At 41.7% G+C, this 20,033-nt stretch overlaps 1 protein-coding gene across 1 annotated transcript in view; it reads right to left on the bottom strand.

The window, feature by feature from the left end:
• Positions 1-18,076, bottom strand: part of acanb (aggrecan b) — an 18,719-nt gene extending 643 nt beyond the window's left edge. Inside the window, exons 1-18 of the mRNA XM_030052734.1 lie at positions 17,991-18,076; positions 12,839-12,923; positions 12,097-12,480; positions 11,114-11,288; positions 10,227-10,354; positions 9,359-9,652; positions 8,447-8,701; positions 7,897-8,071; positions 7,290-7,417; positions 6,864-7,157; positions 6,156-6,266; positions 5,838-5,948; positions 4,344-5,579; positions 3,516-3,629; positions 2,991-3,149; positions 2,194-2,276; positions 973-1,117; positions 259-441 (exon numbers count right to left, since the gene is read on the bottom strand). Coding sequence (XP_029908594.1) covers positions 259-441; positions 973-1,117; positions 2,194-2,276; positions 2,991-3,149; positions 3,516-3,629; positions 4,344-5,579; positions 5,838-5,948; positions 6,156-6,266; positions 6,864-7,157; positions 7,290-7,417; positions 7,897-8,071; positions 8,447-8,701; positions 9,359-9,652; positions 10,227-10,354; positions 11,114-11,288; positions 12,097-12,480; positions 12,839-12,917 — 4,054 coding nt within the window. The 5' untranslated portion in view covers positions 12,918-12,923; positions 17,991-18,076. The remainder of the gene's footprint in view (positions 1-258; positions 442-972; positions 1,118-2,193; positions 2,277-2,990; positions 3,150-3,515; positions 3,630-4,343; positions 5,580-5,837; positions 5,949-6,155; positions 6,267-6,863; positions 7,158-7,289; positions 7,418-7,896; positions 8,072-8,446; positions 8,702-9,358; positions 9,653-10,226; positions 10,355-11,113; positions 11,289-12,096; positions 12,481-12,838; positions 12,924-17,990) is intronic.
• Between the last annotated feature and the right edge of the window lie 1,957 nt (positions 18,077-20,033).

Here is a 20,033-nt window from a genome sequence, read left to right as displayed (position 1 = left end):
ATGACACAAGCCATGAATAGTGTGAGTTAAAAACTCTTTTTAAAAAAACTACCATAGGCCCTTTCTCCATTTAATAGTGAAACTGTTCATCTGCAAAACTGCAAAATATTAGGAGTGCTCCCAAAATTACTGTGCCTCTCCTCCTCCCTCTCATGATTAAACTGAATTAAAGATGTAAACAAGCTTGTTTGTTTACCTCTTACCTCTATTTAATAACACATTTTTACAACATATTTAAAAAGATAGATAGAACCTCACCTTCTATACACTCCACTTGTGGCTCCTCCCACTGTCCATTCGGCATACAGCGTATAACAGGCAGGTGGCGCTGTGTGTAGCCTGTGTCACACTGGTAGCGGACTATGGAGTTGACAGGGTATTGCTCTCTGCTGCCACCCATCATCCTGGCATGCTCCACCTCGGGTGGCGCATGGCACATGACTGAGAGAAACAGATTTACAGTTTAATAAATTAACAGGCCACATCCTGCATGCCAAGCAGTACTCAGGAGGTCATGGAGGTCATGTGTTTATTTTTTTGTCCCTCTACCTCACTTTGGGTTCACTTTGGAACCACTTTGTGATTTCTTCATGGCTTCGCCTGGAAGACAGTATAAGGCTTTACACCTTGATGTACAAAAGACTATTTTGCACCTTTAGTGTTGTAATGGAAATTGTTAACAACCGCATTCATAACGAGGCAGGGCCATTGTGGGAAAAGATGAGATGATTTCACTGAGGTAGTCTAAGTTCTGAGTAGCAGCCAATGTTCAGTGAAGGCTTTGACAACTCTAATCACTGAAGGCGTGTTCTCAGGTCTCAGAGGTACTCCTGAAACATCATTTCATTACAATTAACTAAATAGGGATTATGGGAAAGGGGTGATACCTACTATTTAGAGAGTAGTCCTGGGTTCAGTGCAAGCTAGTTCAGTAGTGTAGACTGATCCTTGACCCCAACTCTATTAACCTACCAGGTCCACTCTTGCAGGTGAAGGGCAGGTGGTAGTTGCAGGGCACATCATTCCACTGCCCGCCCTCGTGCCAGATCATCACCACGCAGTCCTCCTCAGAATTGAAGTAGCTGTCAGGCTGGTTGGGCCTCCAGTTCTCAAAGGTCTGAGTGAATCAGTTTTATTATTATTATTATTATTATTATTTTAAGGAATGAAGATGAAGACTTAATGAGCATAGTTTGTGTTTAGATAGATGCCTTTTTGTAAACTCATCATACTTGTGTACCAGTTAGAGCGTCTAGTAGACGCAAATGTTTGCATTTGTAGCTGCCTAACATTGCCATTGGGTGCTTTGCAAAATTAGCCTGTTGGCTAGTGAGCTAGCTAACAATGTGGCAGTTGTTTGTTTAGGTTAACTGATCTGACTCTTCTCAAGCTTCATTCAAAGTGTTTAGGAATAGGGACTAGAACCAAAGGACAAGACTAAGGTATCCTGTCTAGAGACAAGATACTTTACTTTGTCACACTGAAACTTAGAAACAAATCTACCATATTGGACCATGAGCTTTTACTTATTACTTACTTAATATCACTGAACTACTTACATCCGCAAAGCAGCAATTGTTTTCCAGCATATCTCAGTTTTTACCCTAATTATAATATATTTATTTAACCATTATTTGCACAAACCCAATTCTTCACTGGACCTCAGTGATGGTAAATAAGGAGGAGGATTAGGGTCACATGAAAATAATAATAATAATAATAATAATAATAATAATAATAATAATAAAAAACAACAACTTTATAATAAAGTAATAAGTGACATTTTTCAGAATTTGGACTTTAATCTGAGAATTCTGACTTTTTAAATCATAATTGTGATCTTAATCACATAACTCTTTTTTCATAGAGCTCCAAATGACAGGCAGATTGCAAGGAGATTTGTGACACTTTTGTGACATTTATCTTAAATCTATTAACATTTTATACAATTCTTTCTTGTATCTTCAGGAGAACTGAAATAGTACATTGTCAAAGAATTAAAGGCTTCAGGGATGGAGCAGAGGTGGTTAGCTGTTTACAATTAAGTGCAAAGTCACAGTTATACAATGGCTTTTCTCTGGCTCCATCTGCTGTGGATTAAGTCCAAAATGTTAGCTTTAATTTTTTTGTGGTGTAATATGTACTTATGATTATAGAACTGTAAATTGTCTATTAATTCCAAATCAGACTCACCAGAGGACTGCCATCGGTCCAGCGGAACTCATTCTGCTCCTCTTTGTCATTGAGTCCAATCCACTGGTAGTCCTGAGCATTGGCTACAATAAAGAAAGAAAAATAGTAGATCTTGGAAACAATTGAAACATGTCCCCCAACTGACCCTTGACCCAGTTAGTAACAAAATTTATCATCCTTCCAAGTTTCTTCAAAATCTGAATGATGGCTTTATATTTTGACCTTTAGTTATAGCATCCCCATTAGGCCAATCAGTACATGTTTGAACAAATAGCTGGATTTATGTATGCATTTACAGTGCAGCAGTTAGGGCCTTTAATAGATATGGGTGGATTACCAAACAGTCTTAACAGGCATTAACATGTCCATGCCCAAGGGCCCACTGTCTCATAATCTGCCTATATTCTACATATTATGATTATAAAAGCCATGAGATTAATGTGAACACTTAAAAGACCAAAATGTGTCATCCCTCCAGCTTTTGCCAAGTTAATTAAAGGCCAATGTTTAGTCAATTTTTTAAAAACTCTGGAACACAGTTCAAAGCAGCATCACTTTTCCAACTTTCATCAAAATCAAAACAGTGATTTAGTAATTACAGTGTTAGAAATTTGCCTGTAACACCACTCTAAAGCCATTTCTTCTCCAAAGCATGCCTTTGCCGTTGCTTACATATCCTCTAGAGTATCGCTAGTAAACATTATGTTAAGACACGGATACAGGTGCATGAATGCTTATGTTGGCAAACAACTTTGACCAACAGACACACACACACACCCACAGACAAGGCTACTCACAATTGACAAACTGCTGCTCCTCCTGAGAGGTGATGCTGACCAGGTGGGCGTTGAGCTCTCGGCAGCGCTGCTCAGCATCAGACCAGGTGTCCCTCTCCGCAAAGTGGAGGTAGCAGCTGCCCATGAACTCCACCCAGCCATCCGCACAGCCCTGTACCGCTGGACACAGCCACACACACACATTTTTTTTTACTCCACATTATGCACATACTGTACTTTAGTGTGCTTGTTGCCATGCATAGTGATGGACTTTTAGTATGTTACATTAATTGCAAAAGCTCACTTTCAAAAGTAATTTATACTGCCATGACCTGAAGTTCATCATTCAGTATCACCAAACTATAGAATCCAGTCTGTTAAGGCGATATCATTTCATCAACCATCTTAAATAAACTGCCATCTTTCACTTGAAAATGTGTTAATTTTGTGTTATGATTTTGTCAGTGCAAGATGATCGAAGATGGAGTCTGACTCCTGTCACATTAAAAGCCATATGCTCTGAGCTGCGGTGGGAAGGTGACTCACGCGTGGTGCAGTCTTCGCCCGTGAAGCCGTGTGGACACTGACACACAGCAAGCTCACCCTGCACAAGGCAGGATCCTGAACCACAGGGGTTTGGATCACAGGGGTCTGAAGAGGCTGATGGCAGAGAGAAAGACACAGGACTTAAAATAATGAGGGTTTTTGTATTCAAAGTTAATCTCTGGTGTGGCATCACTCTGACAATCCAAAGAACTGAGACACTAACTACTAATGGCATACTGATGCAGTGAGTCACCTAATGTCACCTTCCTCCCACTTTATCACTACTTTTGCTGCTTCCTAACTAAAAAGAAACTTCAGTATATCTCCCTAGCTTTTATTCTGTCTTTTCCTCACAGTTTGCTCTCATGTGGTTCTGCTATAGTCACAGGAATATTATAGCATACTGCACAAAGGCCTTTTTTGGTTTTGTAAGTTTTTGGTGAATCATGAATTGAAGTTTGCTCTGCTGATGCACTCAATGGAAGTCAGTCTGCATAAGAACATCATGTCAATCATGTTTAAGCTATAGCTGCTTCACTGATGGTACATGAGAGAAAGATTTTTTGGATTTACAGGTATACTACGCATTAATCTTTTACATTTAAACTTGTTTCATCATAGAATAGTGCTAAATCTGTGTTCACCCACAGCAACAGTGACAATTACAAATTACATTTTCCATGCTTGCCCATTCATTTTCAATGGAAATATAAATCAGTGTGACATCACAATCTAAAGTGTGGGATATTATTCCTCTAATTTATGCTATAATGATGCTAAGAAAATTCTAGCAAACGTTCTACCAAAGTTTGCCTCTAAACCACACACCTTCCACTACTGTAGGAGGCTCCACAACAGCAGGGGTCGCCAGTGAAACAGACGGTGCTGTCGTTGGGCTTGTGTAGGCCGCTGTACCAGTTGTCACATAAATCTCCTCAGTAGGTCCTGCACGACCTTCCTGTTCTGTCTCAACCTCCAGTTCTTCTTCAAATCCTGTTTGCGTGACGCTAGTCATATATTCTGGGTAAATGGCAGTTGTTCCAGGAGGCAGGTCTACAGAAAGACCCTCAGTGGTCAGTTCCTCATGGGAGGATACACTGCTTGGCCAGTGGTGGGTTTGATCTAAAGTGCTGCCAAATTCACTATGGATCCCTGACCCACTTCCTTCCCCGCTCATCTCCACCACGCCCCGGCCCTGCTCAGGATGACGATCGAATGGTCGCACAGTCACCTCCATCATGTCATCGTCCGTCAGGTAGATGACGTTGCGATGAGTTTGGGATGTGTCCCCGGAGGCAGTGCCGCTTACTGAGACACTAGATGGAAACCCACTTGGAAGGCCACTGGTGATCCCTGATCCGGTGGGATGATAGCCAGATACCTCCTGCTCAACAGAGGGTTGGTCGGTTCGGTCAACGAGACCATGGTCTACAAATGAGATGCTTGGAAACCCTGAACTATAGGTGGTGCCACTATGGTCCCCACTGATGAACCCACTGGTGCCTGACCCAGATGCAATGCCTGATCCGGACATATCTGTTCCTGAAGAGACTCTGTGGAAATCAGTGCCCCCTTGGCCAAACTCCTGCTCAGTGGGTTTCTGGTGGGTTTCAGACAGATCCACCATTTTCCTATCTACCATAATGATAACTGATTCACCACCGCTACCACTGATGTCCCCACTTCCGCTGGCAGAGCCCAATCCTGAGGGAAAGCCGCTGAAACTAGGGTGTTGTTCTTCTGGCCCCTCCCCAGATGCACTAGCCCCAGACCCTGGTCTTCCATAGGGGAAAGTGACAGTACTTCCCTCCCCTGCCTCATGGGGACCCCCGGAGACTAACCCCTCTCTGGATCTGTCTCTGTCCTCATGACCACTGAAGGTGACCTGGAAGCCTGATCCACAGGCCTCACCGCTTGTACCGGAGACACCAGACTCCCCTGTACAGTCCCCACTGGGACCCACCATGATGCCACTACCACTGGCTGAGTGATCAGCTGAACCAGAGCCTGAGACTTCAACAGGAACTGGAGGAACTGGAGGAACTGGAGGTGAAATGGGGTGTACTGAAGAAACACATTAAGAAAATGGAAAATAATATATTAGAAGAATGATTTCTGAGAATGTAACTGTTCTACCTTTGTTAGTACCATGGCAATTTCATGACCACTTTTAGCAGTATTATATGATACTGACCACCTTATCACAGAGAGAAATAAGCATGACTACTGTAATCCATGCAAGAGTGAATTAAAAGCAAGAACAACACTATAATACTTTGATTCACACAGTTGTATGACCCAGTTTCCATATAGCTGTCTTACCAGTGGGAGCGACTCGATCGGTTGAGATGGTTGTCTTGTTGATAAATTCCTCCACCACAATAGTCCTGTTCACAATGGTTTCATTTTCAGTGTAAACTACACGAGTTTCAGCTGAAAATAAGGTAAGAGCTTTGTCAAACACTGTCCAAAAGAGAGCATGTGCAGTATTGAACATGGACATCTGTATACAGAAATCTTCCACTGTAAATGGATATTTAGCAGTTTAATTGAAGCAGTGCTTTGACAATTTCATTACAGAAACGGACAAGGACAGTTCTCACTCACTCATTTTTAAAATCTACAAGGACGTTTTCTTACCAGTAGGAGCAACTTGGTCAGTTGTGATAATTGTCTTGTTGAAAAATTCCTCCAACATTGTCGTAATATCCACATGGGTTTCATTTTCAATGTGTACAACAGAAGTTTCAGCTGAAAAAAAAAATATGATGGAACTATAAAACTAACCACTAAATCGTCAATATTACTTCATGGTGTACCAGTTGACATACATTTCAAACCAACAATACTATCACAGATCTTTGAAGAACTTCCAAAATCAATCTCTATAATGTGGACAACAACTTGCACAAAAAACTATTTCCCTCTCTTGAGACATTACAGTCCCAATGACTGGAATTCATGGTCCATACTGTCCACTTTTGCAGTGCCCCCCTGTGTTATCTTCCACCCCAACACCCACTTTCAACTGCAAATATGCTCAATAACAGAAGCAAGACACCATCAAAATACTCTTTCCTTGTGATTCACAGCTGCACTCTGGAAACGTATCAGGTTAGTAGCAAGAAGTAACTGAAAAGTTGAACTTCAGTACCAAGACTACTATGCACGGCAATCCTGTCTGCAGACCAGATATATCTGCAGCATTTCCAGAAGTGGAATAACATGCTGTTGTCTATTGCAACTCCACTTTGTGACTCAGATTGATGAAAGTGCTCTTTTCCACATAAACCTCTAGATTGCTGCAGCCTTAAAATATAACTGTAATCATGTCTAACCCTTTTTTACCTTTGAAACAATATGCATCATAGCGTGAGTGCTCATCAGGGAAGCCTGTCTGGTTGGGGTAGGCATAAATAATGTGGACCCCAGCCCGGCCCCCTCCACAGTGTGCCCTGGGGATGGTGATGGGGTAGCGGACACTGCGGTCAGTCAGCCAGCCAGGACGGCACTTGTCCAAGCCTTGGTTCCAGGCAGCATACAGCTGTCCAGTGGTGGCAAGGGTGGTATTAAGTTTCTGACAGTGCTGCACAGCCTCCTCATAGGAGAAGCTGTCATAGTCGCTGGTGAAAAAGACCTCACCTGGGAAAGAAACAGAAAGGTTTAGAAGAGGAGCATTCCACTGATATGCCATACACAGACTAATGCAAAAGACTGAGCTCAAATATGAGTAATTTGAATGCCTGCAGCAGTGAGCAGGTTCATGTTCCTCACCTCGGAGACGATCAACGTAACAGAAGACATCATAGCGTTCGCTGGCTGGCCTAAGGCCGTAGGAGCGGACCCCTGGGAGGTGCTCCAGATTACCTGCACAATTGTCTCTGGGTGATACGATGGGGTACCTGAGCATGGAACAGGCCATTAACATTTGCTATAATGACCCTTCTTGAATTGGAAATTTTTGCAAAATGAACAATCTTCAAGATTATTGAATACTATTCTATCACTATCATTCTTACACTGAATTCTACTGCATTAAATAGCATACACCAAGGAGAGTACAGGACAATCAGGCATTTTTTGAGCCAGGCATTTTCTGAGTGAAAAATGAGTAAAATTATTTGACTCATTAGGAAGAGGACAGCAATGATATCTATTTTTTGGTAAAAGGCAGCTTCAAAACCCATCAGAATACACTTCAACAAATAAAGAAATACATAATAATTGATCTCCAGATAGCAAAGATAGCTATTATTATTGTTGGATGTGGTTAAATGCAATCATTTTACTATTCTAATCCACTCCACGTTATCCTAAGAACATGTACATGGGCTGAAAAATTGGAACAGGACAAGTGGATTAACCTGCGCCGCCAACTCACCTGACAGTCTGGTCGCGGAGCCAGCCGGCATCACAGTGGTGCAGGCCTTTCTCATAAGCTGCCTGGAGCTGCTCGGGGCTGGCAATGACTGCGCCTATGCTCTGACAGGCCTGCTGGGCTTCCAGGAAGGTCAGGGTGTAGCGGCCGTTGATGGCCCGGTAGTGAAAGACCACACCTTGGGAGAGAGAGGGACAGCAAGGAGAGGAAATTAGAAAGGGCAAGGAAAAGAATGAACAAAGAAAGGAAGGAAGGAAGGAAGGAAGGAAGGAACGAACAAACGAACAAAGGAAGGATGATAAAAGGAGGAGTGAAAGGGAGAATATGAAAAGGATTAAGAAAACATTTTATCTAATTTGCTTTTTGATCTTGCCCTCTTTAAACTTGTGTTGTTTCTTACCGTATACTTTGTCTCTCAATTATGCATTTTATAATTCTTGTCTTTTTACTTTCTTGTACTCTTCCTGTGCTTTTTTTCAGTCTTTGTCAGCAGTGTGCATTTTGTATCAAACTATAATATGTATAACTATATCAAGTAAAAAAAACAGCTTACCTGTAGGAGCCATGGCGGTATCTATGCCTGTTAGGTCCAGTCCTAGACCAGGCTCACGAACCACAGCAGTGACTTTAGCGTATGTGTCTGTCACACTGGGCGGGATAGGCAGGGGGGAGAGGGTGGCCACCTCTCCATGGGCCTCTTCACGCTCTGGTGTGGTGAGGCGGGGATGGTCCACTGGCCCGGGGGTCATGGGTATGATGTGTGGGAAAGGGGTGGTCAGTACAGGCTGGAGACCATCACCCTCACCAGCTGTTTGAGTGAACAAGATTGCATGATTGCTTAAATTAAAATTGCTATAATTGCTTGACATAAATGATGCATTCAGTGAGCCTTCCGGTCAGTGGTGCTTTGAGGCAGTATCAAATGTTAAAAATATTTCATGTTCCTACACTGATCATATATGAGAGAAAAGCACAGGTATTGGTCCTGCACCTTGTATTCTGTTGTTGTGTTTTTCACATGCAAATATTGGACAGAAACAAATACCCATCCAGACCCGTTGTTTTGGGGTGAAGGAAGACAGGCAAGGTTGCAGTAGACTGGAAATCTCACCACAAAAACTATCTGGGAGGATAGCTTTTGTTTTTCTTTCTGAGTGAACTGTTCCCTTAACTGAAAGACTCTCACTGTCTTGCTCATATAAAGTTTTCACAATCGCTATCACTAATGTTCTCTACATTTACTCAGCTAAATTCACACCCACTCTCTTAGAGCTGCTGAAAAGTATTCTGGGAAAAGCAAGTAATCATAACTGTAATAGAAGCAGTCCCTGCCATGTAAATTGCATCATTTAATTACAAAATAACTCATGGAATGTACTGAACATCACAGACTGAAATAAAGCATCATTGTATTAGAAAAGTTAGAGTATCAGAGGATCAATTTTTCCTTGTTTTGTGGATTTACCTTGGAAGCAGACAGCATCGTAGCGAGAGTCTGGGTATGGATATCCTGTCTGATTGGGGAACAGGTAGACAGTTCTCACTCCCAGAAGCCCCCCTCCACACTGAGGCCTGGCGATGTTTATAGGGTAGCGTACGCTCCTGTCTGCCAGCCAGCCGGCATTGCAAACATCCATGCCAGCCTTCCAGGCCAGGTACAGCTCTCCAGTGGTGGCAAGACGGGCACCCAGCTTGGCACACTGGTCTCCTGCTTCGTAGAAGGTAAACTTCTCCACGGACATGGAGTAGAAGACTCTGCCTGGGAGGGAGGGAAATACAACAGACACAGTCAGAGCAGATAGAAATATTTGTCCACTGTCCAATGTTGGATATCAGCCAGTTATGGTGTTTACCACAGATAAAATGGAGTACCCCCCCTGCCAACAGCTATTTTGAAAACAGTATATAAAAAGTTTTATTTTAGTTGAAGGTTTTATTCATTTATTTGTTCAGCTATGTTTTTGAAAATCAATTCCTTAGATTCCTGTGCCATTTCAAAAACTGCTGACCTATCTGCAGTAATCTCATTAGAATGGACAATCTGGTCAAATAGTGCTTGCAAACAGTGTGCTTTTCAAGCCTTATTTTCAGCATACTCAATTTCCAGGTAGGTGAGGTTTGCCAAAAATGCAATATGTGTCAGAAAGTTAAAACAGTCACTAGACAGTATTTGAAATTATATTTTAAATAATTTTCCATGACTGTCAATTTATTATTTAGTATCTTGTCTGATTCAGTAAAAAACAGTTTGCACAGCAGTCTGCGCCAATTAAAGCACACACAGTAAAGTTTTTACAGATGCTGTTTGACCCAGGTCTGTCATTAGCCAGTACCTGACATCTTCTCAGCGAAGCAGTACACATCGTAGGTTTCATTGGCATCTCTCACTCCATAGGTTCTCACACCAGGGAAGTCCTCCTTGTCTCCATAGCAACCCTCACGTGGCTCATGGATGGGATATCTTGACAGGGAGAGAGCGATATCAGATATCAGATGGACTTACGTGATAGATTTACATGATAGGTCAGCAAGTTCTTGTAAGCAGTGTTTTCATTCTAGGGGGAAGTTAAAGACTTTCTATTAAAACTGTCAACAACATGCATTCTGCCTCATGGTACGTTGATTATCAGCCACTAAAAACATCCATATTTTTTAATGATGGTTTTATATTTAAACCCAGAGTCCCCTCATTTGAGTAGCATTCAGGGTTCAACATCATTGAGCATCTTGCTCAAGGGGACTTCAACAGGACACGTAGTTGTTGTGGAGTGTTGAATTGCATGATATTTTGTCTAACCTTGCTGCCTCTGCACACTATCCACATGATGTAAATGTGGTGCCAATTACAAACTAATTTAAAATGAATTACGCTGGAAATGTCAGTTTCTAGTTCTAAATCTACTCAATTTCCTCCCAGGGATCAATAAACTATTTCTGATTCTGATTCTAGTTCTAGTATTTCTGATTCTGAATAGTCCTGAATGTGAATGAATGATTAAATGAATGAATGAATGGCTTATTTAGATACCATGTCACACAACTGGCCCGCCCCGCAGGATTGCAAAAACACCAACCCATTAAACGTTATTTTATTTATTTATTTATTTTACCGGTAAAACCAGACTTTGCCATTGAATAAGCAAACTTTCAGCTTTGGCTATTCTCATTTACCATACCTTGAAATTTTGTTATGAGTTTGAGAATAACTCAATTGTCGTACCTCACAGTCTGATCAGACAGCCAGCCAGCATCACACTGGTGGAATCCATCGTCATAAGCAGCCTGTAGCTGAGCTGGGGTGGCGATAGTGGCACTGTTCTGGATGCATGCTGCCTTGGCCTTCTCAAACGTCAAGGTGTAGCGGGTGGAAATGGCTCGGTAGTGAAACACAATACCTAGGAAACAGAGAAAAAGAGTCAAAAATGGCTTGATAGTGAGACAGAATACCTAGGAAACAGAAGAAAGACACAAAAACAACTGTAATGTTTACTTGGAGTATTCTTTAAACCCTTATATTTCTGTGTAGTGTGCAAGTGCAACCAGGGCTGTCACTGATGAAAACGGAAGATGAAAATGGAAGATAATGAGGTGAAAATTGGACTTGTTTGGCTATATAGATTATGTTGAACAAACTGTTTGGAGATATTGACTGGACACTATGCTTTTTGGAGTGCTAAAAGATGGTCTTCTTAACTTTAGCAGTTTGGAAGAAGGCTGGGCTACAGGAGCTTACTTGCTGTGACTTGGGAGTTGGTAGATGATAAATGAAGTCAAACTGAACAATGAAAAATGACATTTTCAGCTTGGCTGCTAATTTCCCCAGGCCAGAATACCTTTTAACAATAAATGCGAAAGAATTTACAGATTTTTTTCTTTTAATCAATATCAATATCCCATGACTTATGCATCCTGGATAAAAGGGGGGAAAAAAACTCAATGATGGTGTCATGCTGAACCATTTGGCATGGACAAAAATTTCAACAAATTAAAATATGCATTTTTTTAACAGTCAAGCTCCACCCATTAGATAAAGTGGACTCTTGCCCCTAACTGATTGCCCTTTAGGTCAGAAAGATGCCTCCTTGTTAAGACCAAAGACCCACAAACAGGAAATAAATCAACTTACAGAAGCAAAAGGCTGTCAAATGCTGTTTCATTGTGATTTTAAGAATCAACTGAATTGCAGACATTCCTGTGGCCTACCCTGAACTTGGATTTCCACAGAGTCATAGTTATCCTCGATGCCGTGCATCACCTCGCAGCGGTAGGTGCCCGAATCCTTGGACGTCAGCTCTGTCATCTCCATGGTGGCATCGGTGGGCACCAGCGGGTAATTGACCATGGTCACCCTATCCAGGTACTCTGTCTCTACGTGAACTTTTCCCTCTGACGCCACCAGGATCACGGTGACCTTCCCTTTGTTGACATAGGTCCACTTAATGCGGTGGGAGAGCGGGGCAATGGTTGGGGCACCAGGGTCATTGACGGTGTTGTCCTGGAAGTAGCATGGCACCACTACCTTGCTGCCCAGCAGTGGACGGAGAGGCATCTCCACTGGAATGCTGACGCTCAACATGCCATCTAAGCCTGCAGCGAGGACAAGCAGAAGTTAGCTTGTCAGTGTGCTTATTTGTTCATGAGGTTGCAACCCAATATAGCCTATAAAATTGCAGAATATATCAGTGGGCAGTTCAGATCAACCAAGTGGGTTTGTATGCTTTGGTTAAATCACTCAGTCTTGTGAAATATGGCCTGGCTGAAATTTCTTTAAAAAATGTGAAGTCACTTGAAACACCTCCTAAATGCATACATGTTCAGAAAACATCAGGGGACTAGAAACTTATAGAGTGGAATCTTCCTTTTCGGGCCCATTTGAGATTGCATCCCTGATCAAGATACCACAACAGTTTGAAAAAATACAATTTTTCTATATTGGTGGACTTACCGTCATCAGCATGGTCTTCAAATGATATTGTTGCCATGATGAAGGGCAGGAACACGCACAACAAAAGCAAGGGTGTCATTGTTACCTGGAGATCAGAAAATATCCCAAATCATCAGTACTGGAAACAACTTTGTGTGAATTAAACAAACTGTAGTATGACAAGGCAGCTTCACACACTGTATATAGATCATCACTGATGTAAAAGGTTGTTGTTTTCATGTTTTGCAGATCTGCCCCAATAAATTTGAGAGATATTTGGCCTTTTTGAGTAACACATTGTCAACTGATCAAGAGTCTGCCAGTACTAGCACAGCCTGAGCAAATATGTTGTATTAAGTGTAAGGTGTATATAATGCATAGAACGACACAGCTTTTTTTTTTTTTACAGATATGCAAACTGCTGTCAGTGAAAAGTGTAGTAAATGTCAGAAAGCTGTCTGAATGAGTGGTTTGATTTTTTTTAAACTCTGTGTGCTACTTTGTTTTATCCAAACTTCTGTAAGCCTACATTCATATTCTATGTTATTCAGGATATACAGTGTATTTGGTGTACAGGGTTATTACGTCACTGTCATCGGCTAAATTGGAAATAGGACGTCAACAGTCTGTAATGCAGCTTGAAAATGCTACACATGCTCTGAGGAGTGAAAGGCCCCCTTGTCTCGTGGCACAGGAAATGTCTTTAGTGTGAAAATAGGTTCATGGGGAGATGGAGAAGCATGATTCATTCATCTGAAATGCTTTTCCATTTGTTAAAAACTAATGAAGAAGGGAAACATAAGTGAGGACTTTTTTCCAACTTAAACTAAAATAATGGTCCATGTCAGCTATGTGTGTGTGTGTGTGTGTGTGTGTGTGTGTGTGTGTGTGTGTGTGTGTGTGTGTCTGGCTGTTTATGTGTATGTCTGCATTATGTATCTCCTTCTCTGTCTGTATTTATATCGTTGGTTCATGAAAATGTGACCTGCCACTGTCAAGTTGTTTTCGGTATCCCCGTAACACACAAGTCCACCAATTTGCCACCAATGGTTGCCAACAGGTTAAGCCTGACATAAACGTTTAATATTAATATTGGGCCAGTATTAACCAATTATTTAATGCACTGAATATAAACTCGTCAGTGTCTAACACCTCTGATATGGCTGAGGCCATTTCCTGACCACAACTACATAACAACCTGTCAGAAAATACAATTACATTTTTCTTTTCTTTGTACTTTGTTAATTTTAATGTTTATTTTTTGCCAGTTTTTTGAACACATTTTCTGGAAAAGAATGCTTAATTTATAAGTCAAATGTATCTCTGAGTTTCTCTGATTATTTGGAAGGTGGACTGGGTGAGACTCTCAAGGAGCAATCAGTAGTGTCTTGGAGTCCCAGAATGGACTTATTTCTCTTTTAAAGGATCAGTCAAGAATACAGTTCTGGGGAAAATGTGAATCCTTGTTTTCTGCTAGATATTTTTGACTTTTGACTCAAATTGAATATACAGCATCTACCACTGTCAGAATCATTTAAAAAAAAATATTGGGATTATTACCAGTCTTCAAAACCAGCCTTGCATCAGTTGAATCCTAGTTACCACAAAGTCTGTTTCTCTCAACTTTCCATTACTGTGACGTACAGCACAGTTAACATTTGATAGCACTGAGAGCTCCAACTGTACCCTCATTGTGCTGCATTCAGGAGTCCTGGTGCAGCCTGAAAAATGCTCCCGGAGCACATGTGCAAACTATGCAGTGAAAGGCCAAAGAGAAATCCAGCTGACCTTTCAAGTTCAAAGGTCCCGGTGTAGTGACTTAGTGGAAAAAGTAGCTGCCCAGAGCTTGTTGCTAACAGGTACAACACATACTAACATAATGCACCCTGGAAGAAATGCATGGCAGTGTTTGTGCAGACACATCCACAAGTTTCTGTCCATGTGCCTGACTCTGTGTGTGTGTGTGTGTGTATATGTGTGTGTGTGTGTGTGTGTGTGTGTGTGTTTGTGGGTGGGTGTATCACGTGTATGTGTGCATGCATTACTCTGACTTCCACAAACCCAGGAAGTACAGCAGTACTAATATTTGCCTTGCCGTCTAAGATCTGTCCAGGAGCAAACTTGGGCTTAGTTTGTGAGGAAACGCAAAATTGCCGCACAATATAGACTGAAGGAAAATTCCACCCTCAGAAACTCTCACACTCTTAGATGTCATCCATCTGCAACCTTGCATTCCAAGAATTATTTGCACTATTAGAAAAATTTGAGAGCACCTTCTTTGTGTACCTTCCTCCTCAACCAGTATCATCTACTTCTACTTCATTTGGTAAATTCTTACAATTACAATGCCTGATGAAAATGAGTGAGTCACTCCCATTACACAAAATGCAGCATGGCTTGGAACAACATTGCTTTCTGGTTTCTTGAAGCTGTAGTCAATGGGGAAATTAATATCTCAGCTTCTTCCACAGTTGATTTCTCCCTGTGTGTTTGCTGAATGTCAAAAGAGATGGTGCAAAAGACACTAATACCTAATGAAATTAATATTTTTTCTACCGTTAAATGACATTGTAGCTGCTGAAAATATCTGACTATGACATCATGTCATCAGCATTTGGTCAGTTATCCACAGGAATAAGAAAAAGACACTACCAAATAAAAAATGTGATCCATCGCTAATAGTTTTGTTGTTGTTGTTGTTGCTGTTGTTAAATTAATGTTAAGATATTTTTGGGTGGAATTTTCCTTTGAATCCTCGGCAAGCATGGGTGGATATTAGTCATACACTTAGCTGAAATTAGGAAAAGGTAATTCATTGCTACAAGCTTTTCTTCCTGGAAGTGTTTTTACATAACAATAAACTTCTGATTTGTATAATTGAAATCTCTCTTTTGTTACAGTAAATTACATTGGACTTACAAAGCTCAATCTCAGTCAAGGTGGGCTTTGCAATAACAGACAAAAACAGCAAAAGGCCAGCCAGTAATCAAACTGCATCCACAACCTCACAATGTGCAAACACAGAGAATGCCAGCAAAAATCTTTTCCCATTTCTCCAACTGGCCAACCAAAACCTCTGCCTCTTATTGCTTTCTATCTGATCATTCAGCGCACCCATGGCTCTCTTTAAATGCATCATTTAACCCGTGTCCACTTCATAATGTACACTGGCATTGTGAACCAGCCAAACCAGACCAGGTCAAGCCAATCAGCCGTCTCTCCACAGTATGCCCATTCAGTCAGTGGGGTAGCTGCTCAGGCGCTGTGGTGTGTTCTGCTCCCAGTTGAGGTGAAGGGCAATAAGGCCTTGGTCTGTTCCACTGGTGGGTGGGGGCAGGGCCTCAGGAGGGTGACCTGGCCAAGGTAAACACAGGGCGGGCATCCAGGGGAGGCTCCCCGCTCCCCACCACCACCCACTCTCCTCCAATCCTTAGGAGAACCAAGGCGCCAGAACAGAGTGGACATTGATACACACTCACACATTGAGACACACACACATCATCAAGGGAACGTGTGGGAGTGCACATCCGATGCTCCGTGTATGGAAAACGTATGGGAATGTGTGTGCGTATGCTGGTGTTGACAAGTACTGTAAGGTCTGTGTTTGGGAACACACACACATGCACACACACACACACACACACACACACACGCACACACACACATACTCCGGTAGAGTAAATTAGGTGGATGGGCCAAATTCACACACAGGTGCTAGGAGGTGCATTTGCACGTATCTACATGTCCTGCACTCTCACATCAAAAACATGCTTGAGTAGCATGCGCACAGTATTCAATTAAATGAATTAAATATATGTATGCATGGATGTACATACAGATTCAGTCAGAGGATTTCTGGTCAGCTTCTCTGGAGAACATCAGTGTGTGAGTGTATGTGTGAATGGTTGAATGTGAAGCAAACATTGTAAAGCACTTTCAGTGGTCAGTAGATTAGAAAAGCAGTATAGAAAAGCAGTCCATTTACCATTCACAGTTGATGCAGCTGATGACTCTTGCCTTGAACCAGATAGTACCCAAACTCTAAAGAATTCTGTTGTTTTGTATTTTCATTTCTGACAGTGAAAACTACAAATCAGCAGTGTTCAAGTCAAGTTCCCCTCATTGTGGACACGTAGCCATCACCAAACTTCCACTTTTCATTGCTTGCCCTGAGTAAAACAGAGGACTGCTTCTGTGCTGCTGCTTGACCACTAAGATGCAATGTCTGGAAAATCATATTTTCCTCTCTTTCTCAGTAAAACCTTTGAAGTACAGGTCTGGTAACTAATCATTTGTTTGTATCATAGTAAACTTTTTCATTTCCACTCAACAGCTGTGAGAGTGCAACCAGTAATAAAGCATTAAAAGCATTAATTGTACCATCACTGAGTCTATATTGACAGGCAGGTACAGGTAGCTCTGTTGTGTATCTGCACTGTACATTTTAGTGTCTTACTCTACATGGTGCCCAGGCTAAACATGAATTGAAGAAGAAGAAGAAGAAGAAGAAGAAGAAGAAGAAGAAGAAGAAGAAGAAGAAGAAGAAGAAGAAGGAGAAGAAGAAGGAGAAGAAGAAGACCTATTATAATAATAATCTAATTAATGTTCAAATAATTGGGAGCAGGACAATATGGCCAATATGACGTCTGACATTAATGTCTGCTTGTAGATCTCCCACACAGCAACATGATCACTCATATTCCCTACTAGTTATATTCATATGCCCTAAAATCAGTTCAAACACCTTGTGTAATAAATTTCAGATTATCACTTTGGGGTGATAATAACAGGTTATAAAGAAAAACCACTACTGACACCTATACCTCTCTAAATCCAATCCAGCAAAAAGCAGAAATCATTCAGGACTGCTAATCAATAAATCACAATACTCCTACAGCATAATGAGCACAAAACAAATGAGCAGTTCAGCACACTTGCTTCATCTGCTTTGTGTTTTCCTGTTTTAGACACAGTTTTGACAAACTTCCCAGGGTACAGTACTGATTGATGCTGAAAATAAAGCTTCAAAAGGTTACCTTGGCTTTGACATCTGAGCACCTCAACCAATACCTGTGCCCCCAAGCTGAGGACAGTGTCAAAGTATCCCTAAAATCTTTCCCAGTATTCCCAATCAGAGAAGAGCACAGACTCCAGGGGTGAGCTGTAAACGTACCGTTGATGCTCCAAAGCTCCCAGTGCCAGTCACTCCAACCTGTGAGCCAAATTGCTCTGTCTGGGCTCTGACCAGGGGCCTCTTGCTCCTGCGTGTAGGAGAGCAGAAAGAAGCTTTATTCAAACTCCACTGCAAGTTTAGACGCTGGCTGAAGAGAGAGAGAGGGAGAGAGAGAAAAGGGGGAGGGGGGGCACTATATAGATGCCTCTGCCAATTGGTGAGGTCATACAAACGGTCTTAGGGATTTGAAGTGAAGCAAAGGATCAAACTTAACCAAAAGTAGATGAGGAAATGATACCACGGGGGTGGGAGGAGAAGGGGGGTGGGGGGCTGAAGTGTTTCTGCAGTTACTAATCTAACCAAAAGACAAGAAAAAACAACAACAAATAATGACATTTTCATCAGCTGACTTGGTAGTGACAAAAAAATTGACAAAAAAGCACACATGAGGTGGTTCTGCTGTGCTGCTCTGCTGTGTATCTACTGGTCCACTGAGTCTATGAACTGTGAGTCACTGCATCAATATACTTGGAGCTATTTTAACAATCTTCAATATTTTAACTAGACACATATTCTCAGTAAATGCAAAATTATTGATAGCAGCAAGTTATCGACCTGGCCTGCTGCCAACTGTGAAATAAAGTTTCAGGCAGAATTTCTATATATGTGTATCAGACATTACAGTTTTGGCACATGCAGACTTTCAGACTCTATTGCAAACTCTACTGCAAGAGCTGTGGTGTGGTTCAAAGCTTTATATGTGATGTGACCAGATCTTTACAGCTGCTCTAAATCCCATGTAAGCACCCACCTGTAAAGTTCAATGCTACTCTCCTGTTCTGCTCTGTTATGTACATTAAACAGAGACTGAATAAAGTCCATAGAGAAGGCATTGCTTTAACTGTGGCTGAATTGTAAACACTGTATGTGCACTAAACATATGAGCTACTAAAGCCATTCACAAAGCGTTATTTTTATTTTATCATGGTGAAAACTTAGAGTTACATGAGAAGTTTCTCTGTGTCAAAGAAAACATGTAAGTGGAAGCCATTTTTGCATGCGCAAGAGGTACAATTTGAATTTTGGATGAGGTAGCAACCCCATGAGTAAAAAAAAAAACGCAAATCTGTCTTATAAGGGAATCAGGAAATGAAAAGTAAAGTATCTCGAAGGTGCAGAAATGTGTGTGTGTGTGTGCCTGGGCTTGTCTGGGTGGTGATGTGTGCAGCAGGGTAGTTAAAGATCACAAATCATGAAATGTGTGCACATGTATGTGTGTGCGTGTGTGTGTGTGTGTGTGTGTGTGTGTAAGTGCCTGCGTGAGCGTGTGTTCTTGTGCAAGTGTATGCTTGTGTGTACATATGTCTGCCACTGTGTGTTCAGTTTAAAGCTAAACAAGCTAATGCCAGTCTGAGGTTAAGGAAAGGCGTGTCTCCCTGTTTGTCTCCCACCATCCTCTATTCAGAGGTGTAAATACTGGCTGTGTTCTCACCCCTGACGCACCCTTACCATCTGCATCCTCATAGGAAAATGTATTAACAGCCCGTTAGCTCTAATTTTGTGCTCATGTGCAGACCTGGGATCTCCACAGTGTTTGTTCAGCAGTGGCCCACAAGTGAAATAGCAACACTACGTTTACTCACCGTCACTCAAGTCAGTCAGAAGTTGCATGACATCAAAGGATAGCAGGAAAAATAAAGATACCAGCACATTTTATATGACATCACATCACCTACAAATCAACTTTTATTTTATCTTTACATTTATTCAGATTTTGTGAGAAGACTTGGCCTTCACTAGCAACACACTCATTAATTTCCACTGGAGCTGTCCAGCACAACCACAGTTATGTTTTCTGTCATGTGTTAGCAGATGAGTAACTCCACTGGTAAATTAGGGCTAACTCCAGGGTCTGACTGACCCTCACCCTAAGCCCCCAAAGACATCCAGCCACCCAGCCACCCACCGTCTGGACTTCACCCCCAGCTTCCAGCCTCCATTTGTTCTGGAGCTCCAGGTGTTGGTATGAGTAAAGCTGATTTG

This window comes from Myripristis murdjan, chromosome 6, assembly GCF_902150065.1.
Source record: "Myripristis murdjan chromosome 6, fMyrMur1.1, whole genome shotgun sequence".
NCBI lineage: Eukaryota > Metazoa > Chordata > Actinopteri > Holocentriformes > Holocentridae > Myripristis > Myripristis murdjan.
Note: the sequence above shows the minus strand (reverse complement) of the source record. Positions and strands in the feature narration are given on the sequence as shown.